This window comes from Saccostrea echinata, unplaced genomic scaffold (genome assembly GCF_033153115.1).
Source record: "Saccostrea echinata isolate AGI-Se365-2 ecotype Australia unplaced genomic scaffold, CSIRO_AGI_Sech_v1 ptg000025l, whole genome shotgun sequence".
Classification (NCBI taxonomy): Eukaryota; Metazoa; Mollusca; class Bivalvia; order Ostreida; family Ostreidae; genus Saccostrea; species Saccostrea echinata.
This window is the reverse complement of record NW_026889774.1, coordinates 22,714,149-22,738,827: the sequence shown is the minus strand read 5'-3', so window position 1 is coordinate 22,738,827 and position 24,679 is coordinate 22,714,149. Positions and strand designations below refer to the sequence as shown.

Genomic DNA, 24,679 nt, shown 5'->3' with positions numbered 1-24,679 from the left:
GGAAGAATCTTCAGTTAGAGTAGATTCAATTTGTTCAAATCATGCACCCTCCCCTGCCCCACCCGGGGGTTGGGGTGTAGGAGGATCACTTATCAATATTGAACTGATTTCTGCTTTTTCTAGCCAAAGTCCTCAGGTGAGTGATGTGGCCCATTGGCCTCTTATAAACATTTTGTTTATTATTTCCCCTTGGGACAAAAAAGGAGGCGGCATACCTCTTCTTTGAACTAAATTGAATCCCCTTTATGGCCCAATATATGTAGAAAAAAGTTGACCAATAACACAGAACAGGTGGGCAGGAAAGCTCACATGAACCCAAAGCTCAGGTAAGCTAAAATGACCAGAGGTGTATCTCTAGAAATTTTTACAATTTACTCAGGTGGATAATGGTTATTTTTTTATGGTCAAAAAAAATTGGAAGATGTAATCTTCTCTGCCAGGTCTTTTTAAAAATTCTATTTCTTTTTATTATTAAGAACGAGATGCCAGATTTAGTCGCTGGAAGCTTGCTGTCCAGAGGTCAATGCACTGGGAAACAGCAGAGGAAATAACCGGTAAAACATTTTCTTATGATGTCATAGACAATAAAACATCTCCCTTCATAGGCAGTAGAACATTTCCTTATTGTAGGAGTTAATGTCTGAAAAAAGAGTGATAATTAATTAATTGAAGACAATGACTTTTTTTATATCTTGATTAAAAGATCTATGAATTTTAAAGCTTTAAACATGTTCTTTAAGGAAAAATATGAATATGATATGCATGTGACTATAAAAACATGTTGCATGCTGTATCATTAGGTGAATTAATTGTGAGTTATGGTATTCAAATGATAGCTGGTACATGTATCTCTTTGCCAATTACGGTACCATATTTGAAGTATTTGGTGGAGTCATAAGATGTTGATGGTGTGACCATTGGGGCGAGCACAGTTGTTATATTAATTTTAAGATCCGCCTCTTCAAACTACATGAGACATCTGGAACTTCTAGACTGTGACATCACATGTTGTAGTTTGTTAGCTGCATTTCTATAAACGAAGTTTGAAAAGTACAAAATGTTAACAAAGAACGTTTAATGTATTATCTGTATGCAATATCCATTAAATCAAGGTGAGTTTATTTTTTTGAATTTTTAGTTGTTGTTACCGTGAGAATGAAATTAGCAGCAAGATCCACTAGCGTTGCATTGTGGGTCTCGAGGTAACTGCGGAAAAAAATTCATTGGGATCAATGTGCAAAGTCCAAATTTCCTCTTCGCCCAGCCGTTGTCATTAGAGCTTGCATTGTGAGCGGCGCAAAAGTGCAGCTTGCTGCGCTCGCTATAAATTATAAGTAGTACACCTGTATTTTTTAAGAAAATCTTTCTTAACACTAATAATAAAATGATCCTGTGTTGAAGAGATTTTTAAGGTCATAAAAATTGCTGATTTTTATGAAACATTTGTTCTTTTCCTATCATTAGAATTTTCAGTCATGAACCATCAAATTAACTTGCCAATGCAGTAGTTCATAGACAATTCCATTCAATCTCCCTTGCAGTTTATTCAGTTGTTAAAGCTTAAAAAAGTAAACGATAATAATTATTTTGTTCTCAATGCTTATGAATATTAAGAATGTTCTTAATTATAGATTTGTGAACCATCTATAATTTTTAAAATGTCATTTGACATATGTTTGCATGCTTGTGTAAATACATGTTTGCTTGTTTGAACATAGCTGGATTATACAAGCTCACAGGAAGATCAGTGCACCTTTGCTAATACTTGTTAATTGGTAATTGCTTGTTAAGTCAACCAACCATAATGATTAACCAGTTTCTAAAGACATGTAATAACCAAACTTCCACTCCTTAAGACTTATTTGCAGTAGAAACTGTCTAATCTGACACCTGTGCAATCTCACTGTGAGTTCTGACCTTTATTTTCATTCCCACTTTCTTTTTTATTTTCCATGTTTTTTTGACACTGTGTTATCCAACATTTGTCTATTCTGAAACAAACTTTGTCTCTCCATACATGTCAGAGTAGACAGGTTTCACTGTATAAATTGAAGAATGGTGTAAAAACTGCATATTGATTCAAAATTGAAATTATTCTTATTGAATGAACTAAATGAATATCTTTTTTTTCTTGCAAGATTAGGAAGCCAGCCATCCCTATGCAGTACATTTCCTGGAGGGGCCTTCATCATTAGCAGCTTAGCCATATACATGCTTTCAGAAATTATACCACATAGGTGATAGGATATATATTTTTAGAGATTAGTATATTTCATGGAGATTATTTTTATTTTGATGTAAATACTGAAAGTATTTTTTTCAGCAAGATTGATTTTTTTTTTTGTGGTTTTGAAAATCAAGTGTTTTGTGAGATTCATTAATTTTATGGTTTTCCAAAAAAAGTTTGTTCACTATTTCAGATATCAAAATCTAAACCTGCATAGAAAAACGAATCCTTGTAGTTTAAATATGTTTGCAGTGTTAGACTAATTTACATAGAAAATGTATTAAATGATTAGCGAGTCAACACATTTACATATCATGCATTTGTTGACTTACATGTACTTTTGTTCTAAATGGTTTATTAACTTGCTTCTTGTATGTATGATTTTATTATGAGTAGACATCTTTATACACATGCAGTTCTGAATTTTTTTTTTCATTTATACAACTCAAATTTAGACCAATTTTGTAACTAGGAGACCAATTTGTCATATTTTTAAGATTCTATCAGTCAGTCATTAAAATTTAACTCAAGATTCCTAGCTATCACTGTGTGGTGAAAACAATTATGATAAAAGTTACACACAAAGCAAAATTTTTGCTGAATGACATGATGTGGAAATGTTTCAATATTTTTCAAGTTCATATAAATTATTTCCGACAGATTTCACAGATTTTGGTCTTAAAAAAGTGTTAAGCTTGATTTTAATTGTAAGGAGAAGCCACGCAAATAGCAATAGTATATAAATTTTTTAAATCTTAATTACACCTGCATATTTCATTAAATTTATTAAAATGTAATTATTAAATGGGATAAAATTTGTATTTTCCAAGGTCTTCTTGATCTAGTACTTCAAAAGTTCTGTTGCCAAATGGCGTTTGGAAATATAACAACAGAAAAATAGACAAAAGAAATTGTGTTGAGGCACTTTAAGAAAGGGGTCATAAAAACGGAACAGCTAACAACTTACCTCCACATGGAGACAGTGATCTTCAGTTTATAGAGATCATTAACCTCAAAACATCCTGTTCTGACCACAATCTCTAACCAAAATAATATGTTATTGACTTTTAGTAACATATTCTTTCTTGCTGTACTAGTCATTGGTTTGTTCATCAGTAATCACAGGCCCGTAGGGAGCAATTTCACTTTGGGGAGGGGGGGTGCACAGCCATACATTTTCAGTCTGAGGGGGCACTTTCAACTACCAAAAATTCTTGACAAGCAAAAAAAAAAAAAAAAGGTCATCAGGTGTTTTGATTGAGGGGGCACAAACATTTAGTATGTATGTTTTCTATAGTAATCTATATATCGGCAAAATTATTGGGGGGTCACGGCCCCCCTGTGCCCCCCCCCCCCCCCCCCCGGTTCCTACTGCCATGAATCAAATTTAAATGATTTTCCTCTATATAGTTTTAATCTGATTTTGATAAAACTTGGTGCACAAATAAACTACTCAACTACATCAAGATGCATAATTATACTTAGTGACATTTGATCTTGGTGAATGTGGATTTCATGAAAATTAGATAATGAATAAGGTGTTAAATTCTTTCAAAATTCTACTCCTCTTTATATTTTTGTCTGTAATATTTCTACAAAATACCAGTAGTTGACTACATGACGATACAAAACTTTGTGATGGTTAAATAAGAGCTAGGTTCACTTTATGCATAAAATGGCCCTGTCCTTATATCAATTAATTGACTATCATCCTCTGTCCCATTTCATATATCAAAATAAAGTAGAGTCTTAGTGCTTTCATTTCCTATAACAAAATTTCTTTTTGAGAATCCCCAGGTATTGGACAACAGGCTTTGAGAAAAAGCAATGTTCTTGAATTTTGCAGAAAACATGCGTCTTTGACTACCTTCAGCAAAGAATTAAAATATGAGCACAGCCCACGATCCAAAAATTAAAACATGTTTTGTGATCTTCAGAAACAGGTCTTTCATTATGTAATTGCATATTTTGGATCAGAGGTTGTGCTCTATGTGAAATATTGAAAAAATATCTCAACTTTTGGCCATTTTTAAGGGAATTTACAGGATATGGGAAAAATGAGGCATTTTATGATGTCATAATGCATTGACTAGAGAGAAAATTACATCATGTTTAATAGATACACGGTCACCAAGTGTCCAAATTATAAATACTGCAATTTCAACCTTAACTGAGCAGTTTCGATTTTTCAGAAATTCTCAGGGCCAAAAAGGCCCTAAGTGGCTCTTGCTCTTTGTACAATATAGTTTATTAAGACTGATAATTGAATAATGTCAATAATTCTGTGATAATTTATACCTAGGCATAATAAAATTTTGTACATTATGAACAGCTGAATATGATAATTAAAGATAATCTCTGTTACTGCTTTGTTTTGATTTATTCGAAGTGAGCAGGAGATTAAAAACTTAATAAAGTTAAACCATAAGCATGGATAATTAAGGCATAAATGTGGAAAATTTGCCTATGGTTCAGCAAACAAGAAAGTGAAAATTAAAACTCAATTATAACACAAGGTCAAAGGGTAAAAATTTATGGTTCTAAAGGGAATATCTTGTCAAAAGAAAATACATGTGAAATATGAAAGCCCTAGCACCAACTGTTCAAAAGTTCTGGGCAATATTAAAGTTTCAAAAATAGGTCAAGATCAAAGGGCCAAACTTGTGGGTACCCAAGGGAAGGTCTTGTTACAAGGAATGCACATGTATAACATTCAAGCCATAGCTTCAACTTTTCAAAACTTATGGCCAAGGTTAAAGTTTGATAAAAGTAGGTCCAACTCCAAGGTCAAACATCAACAATATTTATACCCAAGAAAAGGTCTTATCACAGGGATTATGCATGTAAAGTATGGAAGCCATAGCACCAACTGTTCAAAAGTTATTGCCAAGGTTAAAGTTTGGTAAAATTTTGCAAAAGTGGGTCAAACTCCAAGGTCAAGAGGTCAAATATTTTGGTACCCAAAGAAAGGTCACAAAGAATATGAAAGTCATAGGTCCAATCAATCAAAAGTTAAAGTTTTTGCGGACAAACAGATAGATATACAGATGGACAGAGCAAAACCTATATGCCCCAAAAACTATATCCCCCAAATCTTTGATTACAAGGACATAAAAAAAATAACATATGTTTGTGAAACATGCCCCGTATGGCAGCTCAAAGCAAAGGCTATAGTTTCTCAAATGTAAGTCAAACTCCGAGGTCAAGGTCAAGAACTAAAAAATGTTGGTACCCAAACAAGGTATTGTCACAAGGAGTACACCTGTGAAATATGAAAGTCCTAGCCTTAGCCGTTCCAATGTCATGGCCAAGGTCATTTTTTTTCAAAAGTCGATCAAACTCAAAGGTCAAGGTCAAAGGGTCAAACTTGTTCATATCAAAAGGAAGGCCTTATCACAAGGAATACACATTTGTATGAAAGCCAGAGCACCAGTTATTCAAAAGTTATTACCAAGGATAAAATTTGATAAGATTTTGCAAAAATAAGTCAAACTCCAAGGTCAAGGTAAAGATGTCAAATATGTTGGTACCCACTGTTTGATTTTATTTGTTTTAAATATTTTTATTGCCTCCTAGATGTGTTATCACAAATTTGCACAGCTCGTCATTGTTATTTGTTCATCAAATGTGAAATATTTGATGGGGTTAATTTAAAAAAAGGTTAACCTGGAGATTGAATGGTTATTGTCGAATCTGTGGCCAGGGCGGAACTAGGGGAAGGAGTGTCGGGGTTTGGGCAATTTTTTCTTTGATCAAAAAATTTACAAGTCTGACATGTAGATCCCCCCCCCCCTGGAAAAAATCCTTGATCCGCCCTTATAGCGGCAGTTGTGCCTTTGGTTAAGTTAGGGACTAGGCAAAATTTATCACCATGATGGGACCGGTACAAAAAAAATTTCTCATTAAAAAAAATTACATGTCCCATGGCTTTCGTATTGAAAAAAATATTTGTCCCATGCCTTTAGACTTATAAAAAAGTTACTGTCCCATGGTTAAATTTTGATGTGAGATTATTGTTACATTAAAAGTGTAAATCTAAAGATTACAGGTATTTCAAACATTGATGAAAGTTTTAGTTTAAAATATTTTTTTCTTCATTATAAATGAATTGCATCGAACAGCAGGCATAAATGCCTATAATTGTTCTATAAAAGTTTTCTGAATGGATGAAACTTGAGAGACCATTCATGTAAAATACATAGATTGATTTTGGTTGTTTTAGAGATGTTACTCTAGAATTTGTTAGCAGTATATTTTGAATGATTTATTGATATAATTTGTTTGTTCATGTTCATAACTCTTATTAACATTGTTTGTTATACTTTGATATTTTCGCATGCAGTATTAATTTGAAGATTTACACTTTGTATCCTTTGTTTGACTTTAAAAGATATAACGACTTTTTGAAGAATTTATTTTTTAAAAGATAAAATATGTTTAAATATGATAAATGTGTCTCTTGAGTGAAGTACTGTAACTCATTTAAAAAAGTGTTTGTCCCATGGCTACTTAATGCTAAAAAATGTTTTTGTCCCATATGGTTTTCTTCGATGAAAAAATTCATTGTCCCATGCCTGTTTGTACCGGTCCCATCATTGTGATAAATTTTGCCTGGTCCCTTATATCAGAATATCTCACCTAATGCCCCCATAGTCTGAGTACTTTCGCTTGGTTTGTTGGAGTTACCTAACGTTTGACCGTGGACGATTCTTACGGTTTTTTTATAGGTTATGACAGATCATGTTTGTGCACTGCCCGTAGAATGCGGGGGGGGGGGGGGGGGGGGAGGCTATTTTCTGAGTATAGTATTCTGCTATGTGTTGGTTGACCTCCCCACTTTTGGCAAATTCCAGTATTTGGAAAGTTTTTTTTTTTTTTTTTTGCCCCCCCCCCACAACTTTTGAAAACGTTGCTACGAGCTTATGCGTTTAATAATCGCACACTAGATACTCAATACTCTTATCGATATCTTAATGAATGGTTTTCACATTTAAATTGAAGTTCGAAATGAGATTGGAACCATTTTTACTTGGCTGAGAACAACATATTAACAGGGTACTTGGAAGCAGACATGCTACAACCACTACACCACACAATGCAAGTTATTAAATCTTGTTTGTGATATAACTGCTGAATAACTGGACTTCAAATATTTCTTGAAAAAATACGAATTTTGTGTCAAAAAAGTATATTTTCAAGGTAGAATGGGTCCTTCCTCCATGGTTTTGATTAGCAAAATATGTATATTTCTAAATGCTATTTCATGGATGAATAATTTTTAAATTAACATTCGTGAGAATGTTACAGTTTGAAAATTCTATATAACATATACATTAATTTTAACTGAAATATGAAAGAAAATTAGATTTAATTTTTCACTTTCTTATTTGTCGAACCATAGGCATTTGTCATGTTTGTTCTCGTCTTGTTCGCCTATTTTCTTTGTGAGATGTGCACAGGGTAAAGGCAAAAGAAAAAAAGTACAATTTAAATAACTTGATTTTCTGCACGGAAGACGGGTTAATACATTTTTTTTAAAAGAAAAAAATATAACATTAGGTGTTTGTGGTCTTAGTTCAGTGTTAGTATCATGTTGTAAATGTTGAATTTACTATAGGTGAGGTAAAGGCGGGAATGTTCTAAATAAACGGTAAATATATAATATTTAATTTTTTTTCGCCAAGCAAACGCAGTATAGTATCCGGCGAAGCCTTTTGTAAGAGAGTATAGTCTTTTGCCAGTTTGCTGTTACCCGGTAATTTAGAATGGAACTTAAAATTGACGCCCCCCTCCCCCCTGGAAATATGTTGTTCGAGTTTAGTTTTATTATGTTTGTTTTGTTTTTTTTTTTGTTTGTTTGTTTGTTTGTTTTTTCTGTTTTTTTTAAAACTTTTTTTGTGTTTCATGACCCCCATCCCACCCCCTTTTTTAAGAAACGATGCTACGGGCCTGCCAAGTCTCTGTTGTTCTGTGTAGAAGATTTTTATCCCATTTTAACCATTTCTAATAATCTGGGATCGTTAAAATTCACACTGAAAACAGATATCAAAATAAGTTATGTCTCTCAGTGGTTAACACTTTACTATCTCAGAAACATGATCTATGTATTAATGATTTTTAATTGAATGTATCTGCATTCTTTGAAATGCAGCGTATCAAGGAGCTCGTTTTGAACATGTTGGATTATAAATAGAAGATTTTCCGGATTCATGACACTTAATATTTGATTAGTAATCAACTCAAATCTTCGTCGCCTAAGCGTTTATCTTATAGGTAAAAAGATGATGACATAACAAAACGCTGTCAAACATTGATGTAATCATGGTAGACGAAGCCACGAAACGAACTCTTGCACAAATTCCTCTTTTAAAGACAAAGGCTGGACCAAGAGATGGAGAATTGTGGGTGACTAGATTAAAAGAAGAATACCAAAGTCTGATCAAGGTATTTCTCACGGATTTGGACGTTTTCTTCTGCTTAACTTGACTTCTAACTTGGCCATATGTCATTTTGTGACATTTGTCCACATACGTCTGGGTCTTATATGTATGGTTCCTTATCTACATAATATATTTTAAGGTGTGACCGTTGGGGCGAGCGGAGTTCCTTTACATTTGTAACTTTGATCCGTCTCTTCAAACTTCAAGAGACACGGTCTAGTCTGTGACACAGGTACTTGGGTCTTTTATTAATATGTATACATATTGAATATGAAATAAAAGTAAAGGTATGCAGGCTCTGTGATGGCATCTGCTCCACTTGCTTGTTTATGCCTTGTTCTTTAAAAATAAGGCTGCACCTACCGCACTTTGTGCACCAGATGTCTGGAAACATTGATTACTTATAGAAAAAACCCTAACATTTTCCAAATAATTCCTAATGTATGATTTATTAACACTTTTTCAAACTTTGCATTAACGTGCCCCGAAACAAGTACAAATTGTAAAACCCGATCCCAAATGATTCTGATATGCATCTGCCATTCTTTTTAAAAACTGCTGGTACCCGGTACTTTTACCTGGTTGAAATCAGGATTAAAGCGGCCAAAATATTCGTGTGAGAAAAATTCAGTATCATCAATATTCAATTAAAATCGCTTCTACATGGTACCTCCATTTTTTGTAAAAGTACCATCTGTTTGTAATCTTTTTGAAACCCTGATCTACTATTTGGAAAATTTAATTTAAATAATGTCAATATGGAGATTTTCTGGATGAGGAATTTACCTACATGTATATTGTTTGCTCTCAGAATGGGTAAAATTTGTTCTTTTCAGAAAAGTTGTTGATTTTTTTCAGGTGGGCTGTACATTGAAAAAAAAATAAAATTTTAAGTAGGCCTTACAAAAACCAGTTTGTTGAATCTGTAAATGATACAGCGTTATTTCTACAATTGCAATTAAGGAATGAGTTTAATAGTTACCCTACTTATATTGTATAAACTGGGTTGGGGCAGGCGGATCGATACATTTTTGACGCAAGTCATTGTGATGTAGGCAACCCAATTTGTACAATATAAAGTAATTTTTTTTATCATATACCACGTTTTAACCAGAATTAAATTATTAAATGTGATCAGTGACACGTGTCCAGAGTCACCTTGTATTACTTTAAAATAAAACTGGGCAATAGCAAGCACATTTATAAACATAAACATGATGAAGAATATGATGAGTGTTAGAAAGCACATAAAGGAAAGCTCATCCATCAGTAAATATCAATGTTGTTATCCTCTATTCTTTACAGTATTTATTGTACATGTACTGATAAACATTAAGAGAAAAAATTTTCTTATGATTATTTTTCAGTATGTCCAGAACAACAAAGAATCAGACAATGATTGGTTCCGTTTGGAGTCGAATAAGGAAGGAACTCGCTGGTTTGGAAAGTGTTGGTATATCCATGAACTCCTCAAGTATGAATTTGATGTAGAGTTTGATGTGAGTGCCCATTATTTCTATAATTTTTGTTGTTTGTCTTTAGCATGTGTATAAATTTATGTATGAGTGATGAGGAAAATGTTTTTGGAGCAGGTAAACAATCAACTGTGAGTCCTATGCTGAACAAACTTGTATATATATTGCATCTTTAGGTGCATGCTACAATTATGCTTCTGATGCTGCTTAGGACCTAATTTTTTTGGATGTGTGAACATGTAGATGATTTTAGAGAAGGTCCATAGACTCCATACCCAAGTAATTAAACCCTAACTTGACCAGTTTTGCATAGGTGTTCATCTGTTGTGTCTTGCAAACTACCATTTATGCCTCAAATGCTTCAGATGACAAATATTTTCTGAGTGTTCAGACAGATGTTTTAAGTAATTAGCTCAGATGTTGCATCATGGGATCTATCAGTCATGCTTGAGATACTCTATGTGACCTGTATTTTCTGAGTAAATATATTTAGAGGAATGCTAATAAGGATGCATACTAATAACTATTAATCATGTTATGATGCTGCATGTGTCTTAAATTTTCTGTATGATTTATCAAGTCAAAGCAGTGTAATATGTCAATTCCAAAAGGACCTGAGTCCTTTATTAACCAGCCTTGAATGAATGATATTAAGGATAGATATTAAGCTTCAGATGCTGCAGCAGTTAACTGAAACATCATCACAATGTAATTGACCCAAATTGCATAGATGTTGAAAAAAAAAACTTGAAATTTACATTATGTATTCTATTTAAAAAAAATTCTATTTTAATTTGTTTTGTGTTTATCATGTTTATACAGATTCCAATTACTTATCCAACAACAGCTATTGAGATAGCTCTTCCAGAGCTGGATGGTAAAACAGCAAAAATGTATAGGTGAGATATGAATAAGCACTGTCTCTACTTCATCATTATCATCAGTCCTTTCATCATTATCCTCATCTTCATTGTCAAAACTTAATGTAAAATTAGTAAAAGAAGTGTTAATGAACTTTTGTATTAATGAACAAAAAAAAATCAACAGTGATTCAATATGAAATAAATGAAATCAATATTAAAGTCATAATTACTTGTAGCCCTTTTATTGTAGGTCCTTTCATGAGCATCTTGTTACATGTAATTTTAAACTTGTACATGGGCATGTACCTGTAACGCCTGTGTTATAAATTGAGGTGTATGTGAAATATTCACATTCACTGTGTTGTCTTGTTTCATTGCAGAGGGGGAAAGATCTGTCTTACTGACCACTTCAAACCATTGTGGGCAAGAAATGTTCCAAAATTTGGTATTGCTCATGCAATGGCATTAGGGGTAAGTGAAGGCCTGCATAGACTATTGATATTGCTGATTTTATGGAAAGTTTCATATTTTTTAATGACAGATATTCATTGCCAAATCAAGTTTATATCAACTTAGTAAATAACTTGTTTGACCAAGAAAATTAGCAACTCCTCTGTCTATTCCCTTTCTGTGTTCATTAAGTATATTTTCTCATTATAATTCTGTTTGTTAGACCTGAGTGAGGCTCATGGGTCAATTTTATTCAAACTTTGCATAAGGCATAATGCATGGAGACCAGGCTTTAGTTAATCCAAGGATCCAAATTTAAGGTACACAAAGTAATACAGTTGAACTCCCGTATCTCAAACACTGATATCTCAATACCATGGATATGTTGAAGTGATTTGGAAGTCCCAGTCGCTTACTCTTTAACTAATTTACCCTCGATATCTCGAATCCTGGGTTATATTGAAGTTTTTTCCTGGTCGAGTTCGAGATAACAAGGTTTGACTGTCAGTAGGAATTACTAGATTCTTCCCCTCAAGACAAGGGCTAAAGTACATAATATTACATCAACCAGATTAGTGATCAGATTTAAGTTTGGGCGCAGATCCATTCTCAAGTAACTATAAGCCCTTTAGTAATCAAACTTGCATGGATGATGCATCTAGGGATGCACTGTACTAGACTTGCTTCAGGGGTTGTTCCAGATGAGTGATCAGTATGATCAGAATACAGTATTTGGAGCAGGTCCATTCTCAAGTAAATATAAGTTGAATGGTGATTAAACTTGCAAAGACATGCTTTGAATGCAGAATCTGACTTACATTTTCCACATTATTGAACAGTATAAGTTTTGGGAGCAGGCCCATTCCCAAATAACTATAAATCCTACCCAGATCAAACTTGCGTAGAAGTTTGGATATACACACTACCAAAACATTCATTCATATAGAGTGAGACTTTGTTATCTTTGATTACCTTAGTTTTTCTTTTGTTTTAGTTGGGTCCATGGTTAGCTGTGGAAATTCCAGACTTGATACAGAAAGGTTTAGTGACACACAAGGACAAAAATTCTGGAGCAGATTCTTGATTATTCCTAGTAGATAATAACAAATTCATACAGAAAAGATGTGATGGACAATTTCCTAGACAGGGGACTGTGCAATGACCAAGCCTGTGGTTATTTAACTTTTTGGAAAAAAGGGGGAAGGGGGGGGGGGGTCAGTGTGCATATGTGAAAAGTCAAGGTACAGTGTCCATGTCAATATTCAAAGGGTACAGATATCAACATGGGTTTTTGTTGGAATAGATTAAGTGATTTATTAGTGTTGTTTTTTAAAAAAAAAAAAGGAAAAATGATGTGTTTTAAAAATTTACATTATTTTCATGTTAATTGAAATGTTTGTACTTTTTAATGTAAATTTTTTCCCATCACAAATCAGTTATTATTATTAATTTTTGCAAGAGAATTTGTTCTTTAATATGTTTCAAGTACAAAAAATAAATAATAAAATCTTAATCAAAACTTTGTGTTTTCTGAAAGTTTGGTTTTGCTTAGGGGAAATTAAAATATCTATTTTGAGTGGTTCTGCAGATATCTTAATATACTGTACGTGAGGAATTAATTACCACATATTTTCGCTTGAAGCATCACTCCCAAAATAAATTTACTTGTTTTTATTTTTTGGGGGGTGCTGAAATCCATGCAAAATGTTTTGTCAGATCAACCATCCACTCATTATTGTTCTTGCGATATTTTTCAGAATTGTGACCTTATTTGTGGGACTACCAAGCAGGCAAAACTTCCTTGATTAGCACGTAAAAAGGTCATCAGATGTTGTTATTGTGGGGTCACAAGTATAAAGTAGCTATGTTTTCTTTAGTATACTACAGATATATATTGGCAATATTTTTTGTTCAATCTGTAAGTAGAAATTATTTGAAGTTGTGTGCACAGTGCCCCCTCCCAATTCCTGGCAAAATAAAGCCAAAACATGGAGAAGAAAATTAGACTTTTAAAATCGGGTGGTTCAGTTGGAAGAGCATTTGATTCATGTGCAAGGTTGGAGTTCAACTTCAGTCATATCTGAACCTGAAATATGCTTGCATATTAATACATGTATGACTAACTTTCCCTGCTGTTCTTAAAAACAATTTGTAAAATATTTTTTCCAATATATTCATATATCCACAATCTAACCCCATTCCAGCCCTCGGTGCCTAGTACAGGCCTAAATTTGCAGCATTATTTCAACAGCAATTGGTGGTGTCCAAACATAAGTGAAATATTCTGAATGGGATATATTAGGCACACAGCCTGCTTTTTCTTGAACAGAAATATTTTTTAAAAAGATTTTCTCTAAATAATATCTGTTTAAAACTTTGACATTATATTTTGAACCCTATTTAACTCCAAGGTCATTATTTGAACAAAATTGAAGATACAGTACACGAAAATGCTTGTATGTTAATATACTAGTAACTAATTGTGATTCTGTGACCCTCTTTTGCACCCATACCCCTGGCCCAAGCAACCTGATTTTAACAACTACACCTGTCTGTCTGTTAACTTTTTACATTTCTGACTTCTTATCCAGAACCACTTGGCTAAATTCAACGACATTTTGCATGGGTAGTATCTTTTAAATTTGTTTGGCCTTTACACCTCTTTCATCTAAGGATGCTTTGTGGCAAATTTGGTTAATATTGGTCCGGTGGTTCTTGAAGTTTCAAATGTAAAGAGATAATGACAAGAACAGACCTAAAAAATATAAAGAGTTAATGACAACAGACCACAGACAGATGACAAACTTTCATTAGAAAAGCTCACATGGATGGTCAGATCAGGTGAACTAAATTTGAAAAAAAAAATGTTAAAACTATCTTTTTTTTGTATTAACTCCATTCATAAGACTTAAAATGCTGAAAACAGTGTCTGTGTACAACTAGATGGGCACTGAGAAGAAAGTGTATAAACTATACCATACTAGTTCAATGCAACATGTATAATAAAAACCAATTCTTTGTCAACAGTTAACACAATTTCCATAATCTTATAAATTTGGATCATTGATGAAATACCATGTTTTTAGATATACAAGCACCAGCCCAAATATTCATGTTCACATTAAACTGGGGATTTTTAAAATCTTTGTTTATGCATAAATAAGGATAATAAAGACATTATGTATAGAAATGCAGTGTACTAAAATTAGATTAATGATTGCAGAACATAGATACTGCATACCGGTAATGTGCATTGAATATTTAAATACCCTTCTAGACCAGGAAGAATTAAAAAAAAGCCTTACAGGTGAATGGGTCATGTGATCAGAGTGTATAACCTACTATACATGTCTATTCTGGTTGTAAAGAGAGCCACCATTGCACTCTACAGGTAAATACCAATATTTCAAAAACTTCTGACAAATTTTATATTTCTTCTTATTATATTATAATATTTTCAATTATCATTGGGAATGCACAACATTTTTTTAAAATCTGCATGTCTACTTTGCCTCTACCTTATAAACATTTTTGTATACATTTAAAAGATGGTTCAAATGTGATTACATGGAGTACACGCTCGCATGTGCACACACACAAATGCACAAAAAAAGAAAAAAAACATTTCTGAATCAGTTGTAAAATTTATGTATGCTACCTTTTATCATGTATATCCACCTGCAATTCAAATGATAATTAACATATGTACAGTGTATTTTCAAGGCATCTGCAGTTTTAACATTTTTGTAAATCTACATTTCTCACTTCAAATATCTTGCTGTTGAAGAGGAAATGACTCTTTCATATCAATGGACTCAGTTATAGGAATATTTTTATTTATTTCTTATTCATTTTTAATAAACAAAATGCTGAATTATGCTTCCCCATCAAAGGGGAGACATTTTTTTTGATCACTTTTCTTTTTATGCTTCTTAAAATATTTTCTCTTTATTTCAGAGCCAAAAAGTTGTGTCAATATGGACCCAGACATCCGTGCCCAGGAGTTGATACGATGTGACCTCTGTGAGACTGAAATGGTACAGTTTTACTGTGATACATGTCATGTCAAATTGTGTAATGCCTGTATTGGAGAACACATGACATCCGATGAATCCAAGAAAAAGCATGTAATTGTAAGGTTTATTTTTCGAAAATCAATTCCACTTTACCCTTTATGTACTTTTCATGACAAAAAACATTGTGAAATGTACTGTAACCAATGCGAGATTCCTGCCTGCACCACTTGCATTGCATCTGATCAACATTCAGGTCATATTTTTTTGAAAATCTTGGAAGTATCTGAAGAAAGAAAAAAAAAGATCATCAAAGAAAACAATGAATTGAAAGATGCAATATATCCAACATACGAAAAAATTGTATCTGATGTAGAAAACATGATACAACAGTTAGGAAACAAATGTGAAGGTCTCTTAGTAGCCATAACAAAACATGGAGAGGAATGGCACAGGGAAATTGACAAAGTTGTCACAAAACTGATAGCTCAGGTTGAGGAACTGAAAACTGATCAGTTACAAATTCTACAGAGATATCTGGATGAAATGAATGAGAAAACTTCTGAAATAAGGAATGAAATAAACTCAGTTGAAGTTGTTATAGACTCCCAGGAGATTTCAAAATTGTTTAATATTACATCTAACATACATACTTATAAAAATCTTCCAGAAAAACCTGTGCAATTATTACCTAAATTCACTCCAGTTACAATCCAAGGTGAAAAACTTTGTAGCCTGTTTGGATCTATATTACCATGTGAAATTACTTCAGAAAGACATGGTTACAGTATTGAACAAACACAAAGATCATCAGAAACTGGCTTTTCTCCTCCAGTCAAACAGCTGCTTGATGAACCAGAAATCATCACTACTATAAACACTAAGTATGAATCAAACCTACATAATGTGGCCTGTCTGAGTGATGAGGAAATCTGGACATGTGGATATGACAGCAGCATGAAACTCTTCAGTATCAATCAGGGCTCAGAACTCCAGGCAATCACAACCAAGTCAGGAAACCCCCCCTCAGACATAGCAGTTACAGAACAAGGCTATCTTGTTTATACTGATCCTAGTGACAGAACTGTGAACATTGTGAAGAATGAAGAGATTGAAACTATGATCACATCAGAGAACTGGATACCTTGCAATATCTGCAACACTTCCTCTGGTGACCTCCTGGTTGTCATGGAAAGTGATATGTATGAACAATCAAAGATTGTCCGTTACTGTGGCTCCACAGAGATTAAACAAACCATTCAGTTTGATGAGGAGGGTATTCCTTTCTATTCATATGGTTATGTTAAATGCATCAGTGAGAATAAGAACCTGGATATCTGTGTGGCCGACTATTCAGCTAGAGCAGTAGTTGTGGTCAATAATGCTGGGGAACTAAATTTCATGTATACTGGTCCAAAGTACCAATTATTCAAACCAAGAGGAATCACCACAGACAGCCAGAGTCACATCCTTATAGCTGATTTATACAATGACTTTCTCCACATCCTTGATCAATATGGGCATATCGTCCGTTACATAGACTGTAGACTGAAAGAGCCTCGTGGATTGTGTGTAGATACAAATAACAATCTGTTTGTTGCTCAAAAAAAAACCACACAAGTGAAAAAAATCAAATATCTACAGTAAAGTTGAACATATAGTGGCACTGAAATACAGTTAATGTATTGTACAGTTATACATGTATGTTTAAGAATGATTATGGAAATTAGCATCATGAACATGGCACATTAGCCTTCACTTGTTAAACGTTAGTCCAGAAGCCTTACATTGTTCCTGTGTTGTGTTAATGACCATGCGCGGATCTAGAGGGGGGTTTGGGGGAGGGGTCTGGACCCCCCCTTGAATTTGCAGAGTTATTAAAAGTACATAATGAAGCAAATAAAAAATTTCTTTGGACCCCCTAGAAATCATGGATCCCACCATGAAATAGGTGTTTTTCACGTCTGGGAAATGGATTTTAGGTGGTGTTTTTTTTTTTCTTTTTTTCTTTTGCTTGTCAAGAAATTTTTTCCTGGGTTTAATACCTTTGGGAAGGGAATTAAGTTTTTTTTTTTCTTTTTGCTTGTCAAGAAATTTTTGGGTTGGAAATTTTATTTTGACTGGGGTGGACCCCCCCCCCCCCCCCGGATCCGCGCCTGATGACAGCCACATAGCTCCTACATTTAAACACATTAATTTCTTGCAACATGCTTAAATCAGTCTTCAAATCTCAAGTAAATCTTTATTGCTTGTTAAAGTCATAAAATTACATAAAATGTCTAAGGACATTGCTGGTTACTTGAGTATCAAGAGTCTCCCTTAATATGACCAACTAAGACCAACCTGAAATAAGAAATCTAAACTCTTGCATTTTAAACCCTTGACTAAAGGTATCCTTATTTCACAATATGTTGCACGGCAAATAGCTAGCTGCCATCATGCATAAAGTTTGCTTGCAAAATGTTTGTGAATATTAAATAAGATTTTCAAAGGCACTTCGTAAATTTTTTTAATACATGATGAACTACAAGTAAGTGAGCCCCACTCTTGGTGTGAATTCTGGACCCAAGAAGCCTGAATATTAAATTCTTTGTAGAAAGCTAGTTGCTTGTTATAATCATGAAAATTGCCTGCTAGATGTCCATGAGTGAAAAAAAAATCAAGGATTTTTTTTTAAATATATGACCTACATGTTGATCTTTTTTTTGGTAAAGCACTAACTACTTGTAATATTCCTACTAGTTGTCTATTACTTTAAGGTACTTTATTTAAGTACCAATGTAGCCCTACCATCCACCCAAAGGCCATGGGTTTTACAAGCTTGGAGGGCCAGGTAACTCAGGATGAGATGTTTTCCATACAAGCTGATACTGATCTTTACCTTTAGATGGTTAAAATATACTTATCCTCTCTCATAAGTCACCATTTTAAAGTACTGTGATGTACACGTAAACCAACTTTCTTTGATACAAATCTTTGCAAGACAGAGAAATCAGATATACATGTATCTGTCAAGGTAAAAAAAGTGTAAACCAACTATTATTTGTGACTTTTATTCACAATTCCACAGTTTGAAATTTATTTGCAACTATTAATTTCCGTGCTATAGGAAACATTCTACTGTTAAAAATAATCAAATAAAAATTTGATTTGTGGCAAGAAATATTCAAAAGTAGAAGAAGGTAGCAAAACTTATGGATGTATCAAATATCCATGAGTTTTGCTATATTTCTTGCACATGAATTAATGTTGGTTTACAGTAATATATTAGATATTTCAATGTTTGGTTTACAGTACATTGTGTCATATATATATATATATATATATATATATATATATATATATATATATATATATATATATATATATATATATATATATACATGTATATATATATATATATATATATATATATATATATATATATATATATATATATATATATATATATATATATATTAATATATATATATATGAGATTCAATATTTTCAATTTCTGGTTCAACTTTTAACTATATTTCAACTGGTAAAGGATTTACATGTCTCCAACTTGATTTATGCATGTACCATAACTTACTAGTTAAGGACTGATCACAACACTCATGATTTCATTTATTAAAATGTGAATTCTTCACTAAAATGCTTCTTTATAACTGATCTACATGACACAGCTATATATGTACAGTGCACATAAAAGAAAGTTCAGAATACATTGATGGAAATCACCAAACTTTAGTCACATCACTATACTCTCCATCTGGAAAATTGTAATCTTTAATTGGTGGTGTTAACGAAGGTCCACTTTTGGAGTAAGATAAAAGATTAGGATCTTCCTGCCGAAAGAAAAAAAAGATCATTTTCAATCACAACTTTAAAAAAAATTATAATAATATTGTCAATCTGGTCTAATTTGCTATTTATTTTGATATCTTGCATGCAGCACATGGAAATAGCTTCAAATAGGAAGCAATTCAAAAGAAACTTTCACTAGTTGTTGTTTGATGTCTCATAATTCTCTTATGTAAACCCTTAGTTATGATATAGGTATACTGTTGAGAAGACTTTGAATCTCAATTTTATGTTTTGATTCTAGTCGAGTTTTTAAGATTGATGAATTGAACACCATTTCACAATCTCATTGTCCAGTGAACCTGACCTTTGACCTTGAATATAGCCATTAAAGGCCTTATATGTTTTTAGCTCATGTGCAACCACATATAAAAGTTTGAATCCATTCCAATCAAGGTTTTGGGAAGTATTGCCCTGACACCATTTATATATTATATTATGGCCCAGTGACCCTGACCTTTAGGATATGACCTTGATACATCTTTAGATCAAAGGCAATGAAATACTTAAATTTGAAGTACTTGTATGTTTAATTCCAATTAATGGATCAGGAGTTACGGCCTAAACAAAATTTTGTGACAGAGGACAGACAATCATGCCAAACCAATACATGTATGTCTCCTTGCATTACCTGACACATCACCACCTGTAGATGGTATAATAGTAAGTTCTAATTTATATCATATGAAATAAAACTTTGTTAATATTATATGAATTAACAAAGATTACAATTCAGTAGTTAATTATTAAAAACTCAATTTCATCACAAGGTACATAAAATCTTAATAATGTAAAACACTAGTTTGAACAGCATAGTTTTCAGTGTATCAATTGCAAACAATTCGTTAAAAAACTGTTGTAATGGTAATCAAATTAAAGAGATTAATCATAATATTTCTCCACTTGCACAATTTTACTTCATATTACACCAGCTGATTTGTCTAAACATCTTTAACTATCATTTACCTATATGTACACCTGGTGTTTACCTGAATGGCCTGCACATAGAGTTCCTCTGACTCCTTACGAAGTTCCACTAAGGTTTCAGCAGAGAACTTTGTGGCTTGATGTATGCTCCAACTCAGAGCTCTGTACTGTTTAGTTGTGTAATGACACCAGTCCTTTTCTAGTTGAATTCTTCTTAATACTTCCTCCTTGGGTAATTCAGGAATTGGCCTGGCTCTGTCACTGTAAATTATTATTTGGCACTTATATTTTTATTATTTTATTCTTTTCACATATTTCCATCTACGCTTAATAAAAGATTATTGTGGGATCATCATTGCTTGTGGGGGGTCAATGTTTGTGGATTTTGTGGATCACCCTTACCCACAAATATACACCCCCATGAACATTTATTTTGTAAACATGTTGATTCATTGAATCTACCATATAAACAGGTAACCCACAAAATAATGTCCCCACTAACAAGTAAAATTTTGCTTGCCAATGAACATTGATCCCCACGAATTAAAATGATTCAACAGTATACAGATTTCAAAAAATCATAAAGATCACAACATATATGACAGGCTGATAGAAAGTGTTCATATAGTACTCTAAGGCATTAAATTTTGCAAGAGATTAATTAATGGACAGACGATGGACGATGAGTGATCAGAAAAACTCACTTGAGCTTTCAGCTCAGGGGAGCTAAAAAGTATTTTTCAAACATTCTAACTGAAAAAATTAAAATATTTCTTAAATAGCTGAATACTGGCTGTAAAAATATAGGAGAATAAACATTTGTGAAATGAACAAAAAGACAGCAATAATTAGGTGAAATTTCTGATACAGAATTTCACCAGGATACATACAGTGAAACCTGTCTAAACCAGGTGTTGTGTAATCTGAAATCTTGCCTATTACAATGAGAACTTTTAGTTTCTTTAAATAATTTCAATTGTTTAAAATGTTATCTAATCTGGCCAATTTCTATGGAACTAGTGGTGTCCATATAAGACAGGTTTTACTGTACTTATTAAGTTCTACGAAAAACAATGAGGAGAGAAATTTATATCTACTATTTAACGCTGTTACTATTTTTTTTTTTAAATAGTGCTCCCTGAAAAAATCCCTTCCAACTACCTGATTCAACAGAATCATCCTTACTACTGTGATACAAAATTGGCACAACATCAACACAAAATTTTAAATGCATTACGCAGCGCATATTTGACATGAGTGATTTAGATCAAAGTCATGTTGGAATTTTTTTTCTGCCAACCATTTTCCAACTGGGTGGACAATAATATTTACCTGACTTGTCGTTTCAACTTTCTCACGGAATCATATTCATCTATAGGTTTCAGTGTTCCCTCTTTTCTTTCAAGTCTCCTGAGTTCATTTTCAATCTTTTTCCTCTTCCTTTGTTCTTTTTCTATAAGGATTCTTGGATCAATTTTGACTTTACGTTTTGTTGGCATGGAACTGTAAAGAAATACACATATCATTTTACTGACAGAAACCTCACTGTCAAAAACAGTTCCCAGGGCTCCCAAATGTCTATAATTGGGGCCGTTCAAGGGCCCCATTTCCAATTCAAAAAAAGATACCTTTTTTCAAATTGAATGTGATGATTTTCCAATATTGAAAATATTGTTGGATATATAACTAATTTTGCTGTTCATATTACTCTGTGTTGCAAAACAAAACTTAAGATAACAAAGGCCAGAGACCTAATATATCATGATATTCAAGTATAATGATTATCCCCAAATTTCCCAAAAAGTTGTTTTTTTCCCCAATCTTTACAACCCCTGCCCAATTCCCCAAAAAAGTGGTGCGAGAGCCCTAGCTGGTTCCTTGAAATAAACAGGTTCTGCACAATCTCCAGATTAAGCTACATAGATTTAATTAGTTTTATATCTTCTATAAGCTATTGAAATGATGCCTTTATGAAATGCACATTTTCAGTGGAGTGAGGCATGGAGATAAATATTACTTTACTTTAAATATATATATACTTTAAAAATTTTACTTAAATTAATCTAATTACTGTAGAATCCTAAATTATTACTAAGTAATTTAGCTAGAAGCACCACCCTCAACTGGAAATTACTTGCTTTAATTTTTTTTATTGATGAAATAAATGTAAAAAGTCTTGATCAATAGACCACTAGTGAATTCTTGTTCTTGTGATTTGATGTTCATTCAAATCGCAACTTGCATTAAATAGGTTTGGACTTCCAAATCACTTTGACATATCCGTGACATTAATGTTTTAGATAACGAAGTTCAACTGTTTGTATATATATATATATTTATTTACCAGGAATCTATATATTAATATATAGGTCCCAAGTTTTACCTGAGAATTCTGGAGTCATGAAAGTATTGTGGACTGCAGGTATGAAAACTATTACATATCAGTGCACTCTCTTGAAACAGTCTGTAAATAACAAGAAAATTACCATGATTTACAAGATGACTCATTTACTTTGATTGAAAGATAAGATTTAGAGTAAACAGGTTGGGATCAGAAGCCCAAATGTGATATATTATTTTGTTTGGGTTATAATATTCCTAATGGGAAATTTACAAATTTACAGTGCAAAAATGAAAAAAAAAATTTTGGAAGTTTTTTTAGGAACCTGAAAGTATGTGAAATCATGAAGCAAAGAAACAACCGATCTTCAAGGGCCTAATTATCGATTATAAAGAAAAATACACTAGACGTCTCAGGAAGGTATACCATGTGGAGATTGATCTCAAAGAAGTTTTGCATCTTCTTCAGAATCAATGTCCTTAACAGAAGTGATATGGAAACACTCCTATACCATTAAACTGTTCAAATTATTGTTTTTTATGTTTTAATGCACATTTCCAATATTTCAAGATAGGGTTAGTTAACCATGCATCGGACACATACCTTGCTTCGGACACTTGTTTCTGTCTTAAAGGTGAATATTTAAACTTTTCAATGATGCCGATTTTTATTTCCATGTTGTGATAAAAATACCACAAGTATGGCCTTGAAATTACGTCATATTTTGCATCAAAGGGGAGTAACCAGAGTTTTACGATTTTGCAATTTTTAGAGTTGTCGCTCTTTTAAATAGACTTCAACGGAACAAGTCGGACCTAGGTAAAATTTGTCAATGATTGATAATTTTATAGAAATTTTTCGAAAATTTTACTTCAATGTTTGTATGATAATTTTTAGAGTTGTTTTTTACTAGTATGTTTATTTCAGCGTACATCGGACACAAATTAACCATGCATCGGACACTTTCCGATGCATGGGTAATCACTTCCATTTTATAAAACCCAAATGACAGCTGTTTTTTACGGAAATAGAAAATAAAAACTCTAAATATGAAGTGAAAATACAAGATATCGATATATGACAACTAGAAGTGGACCCAATTTATTTCTTTAAACTAGAGATGATGATAACCCACGAGACAAAAAGCGAGTTGCCATATAAATAGCATCGTAAAGGCTTTCTAAGGCGATGTGATGCACCTAAAATCTCTTCACATTTGTGGATCGAAATAGTCATTCAAATTTAACTAGAAGATTAATTTTTTAATAAAAGATAAAAATGTTTCGATATCACTAATTTTAAAGCACCGAGATCATGGTGTGATATTTTTCTGGTTTAAATACTGTATGCCTGATGCATGGAGAATATTGTCCTATCCATGGTGGATTTTGACCTATTTCTGAAAAGTCGAGTTTTAATGATATTTTCTCAATAAAGAGCACCTGATTGTATTAAAAATTTATCATTCTATCTCATACTACATGTTAAGTTCCATTTTGATAATATTCTGTCGGTAGCGATATCGCTAGAACTTGTTGAAGTGCGAGGGTGTCCGATGCCTGGTGAATTCATCCTAATGTATTTTTTCCTTCAAATTTTGTAATGTCAATTTACATCTATATAATCCAAATTGGCTATATATATAATCATTATTACTATTATTATGTTTATTCATGCAAAGCATCAAATGAGTTTCAAAGCATAATATATAATTACATTAATAACATCAATAAGGGTTCGCATTTGGGCTATAGCAGTCCTAACCCTGTAAAGGGAAACCGAGACAATTCGGAATAATCATAATAATGATTTGAAGATTAACATTCTCTATTACACTACAAAAGTTGAAAGTTATATTTTAAAGATTAGCATATCTTGAAAAGTTTCTTATTACCTTGCACATATTTTGAAAGAAGAGAAAGCCATTTTGGGGAGTTACACAAAAATTTTGAAGCTTATGCTGCTTTAGCATCTAAACAAGTGGGACAGAGGAGATTCGAATTAAGATTAGTGCAGATTTTTAACGGCCAAAACGAAAAGGACCAAAGTTAAATATCTGTTATTCTGTCGATTTTTTTCAACCATTTAAGATAT

General features: G+C 32.8%; 4 protein-coding genes across 4 annotated transcripts in view; 3 read left to right on the top strand and 1 right to left on the bottom strand.

The window, feature by feature from the left end:
- The window catches only part of LOC133192203 (glycerol kinase-like), a 419,267-nt gene extending 417,022 nt beyond the window's left edge, over window positions 1–2,245 (top strand). The window contains exons 17-18 of the mRNA XM_061328172.1: window positions 477–554; window positions 2,139–2,245. Coding sequence (XP_061184156.1) covers window positions 477–554; window positions 2,139–2,143 — 83 coding nt within the window. The 3' untranslated portion in view covers window positions 2,144–2,245. The remainder of the gene's footprint in view (window positions 1–476; window positions 555–2,138) is intronic.
- Window positions 2,246–8,521: 6,276 nt separating this feature from the next.
- Window positions 8,522–12,551, top strand: LOC133192720 (ubiquitin-fold modifier-conjugating enzyme 1). Its single transcript, XM_061328722.1, has 5 exons — window positions 8,522–8,671; window positions 10,035–10,166; window positions 10,965–11,041; window positions 11,386–11,476; window positions 12,450–12,551. The coding sequence occupies exons 1-5, from the start codon at window positions 8,549–8,551 to the stop codon at window positions 12,537–12,539; spliced, it is 513 nt and encodes a 170-aa protein (XP_061184706.1). The 5' UTR covers window positions 8,522–8,548; the 3' UTR covers window positions 12,540–12,551.
- Window positions 12,552–15,432: 2,881 nt separating this feature from the next.
- On the top strand, window positions 15,433–17,115 carry LOC133192967 (uncharacterized). The gene is made up of 2 exons (XM_061328967.1): window positions 15,433–15,582; window positions 15,862–17,115. Exons 1-2 carry the CDS (start codon window positions 15,433–15,435, stop codon window positions 17,113–17,115), a joined length of 1,404 nt encoding a protein of 467 aa, XP_061184951.1.
- A 1,952-nt stretch (window positions 17,116–19,067) lies between these two features.
- On the bottom strand, window positions 19,068–24,581 carry LOC133192719 (large ribosomal subunit protein mL40-like). Its single transcript, XM_061328721.1, has 5 exons — window positions 24,480–24,581; window positions 22,628–22,708; window positions 21,577–21,747; window positions 20,307–20,505; window positions 19,068–19,301 (listed from the first exon to the last, which is right to left on the bottom strand). Exons 1-5 carry the CDS (start codon window positions 24,509–24,511, stop codon window positions 19,191–19,193), a joined length of 594 nt encoding a protein of 197 aa, XP_061184705.1. The 5' UTR covers window positions 24,512–24,581; the 3' UTR covers window positions 19,068–19,190.
- Window positions 24,582–24,679: the final 98 nt, after the last annotated feature.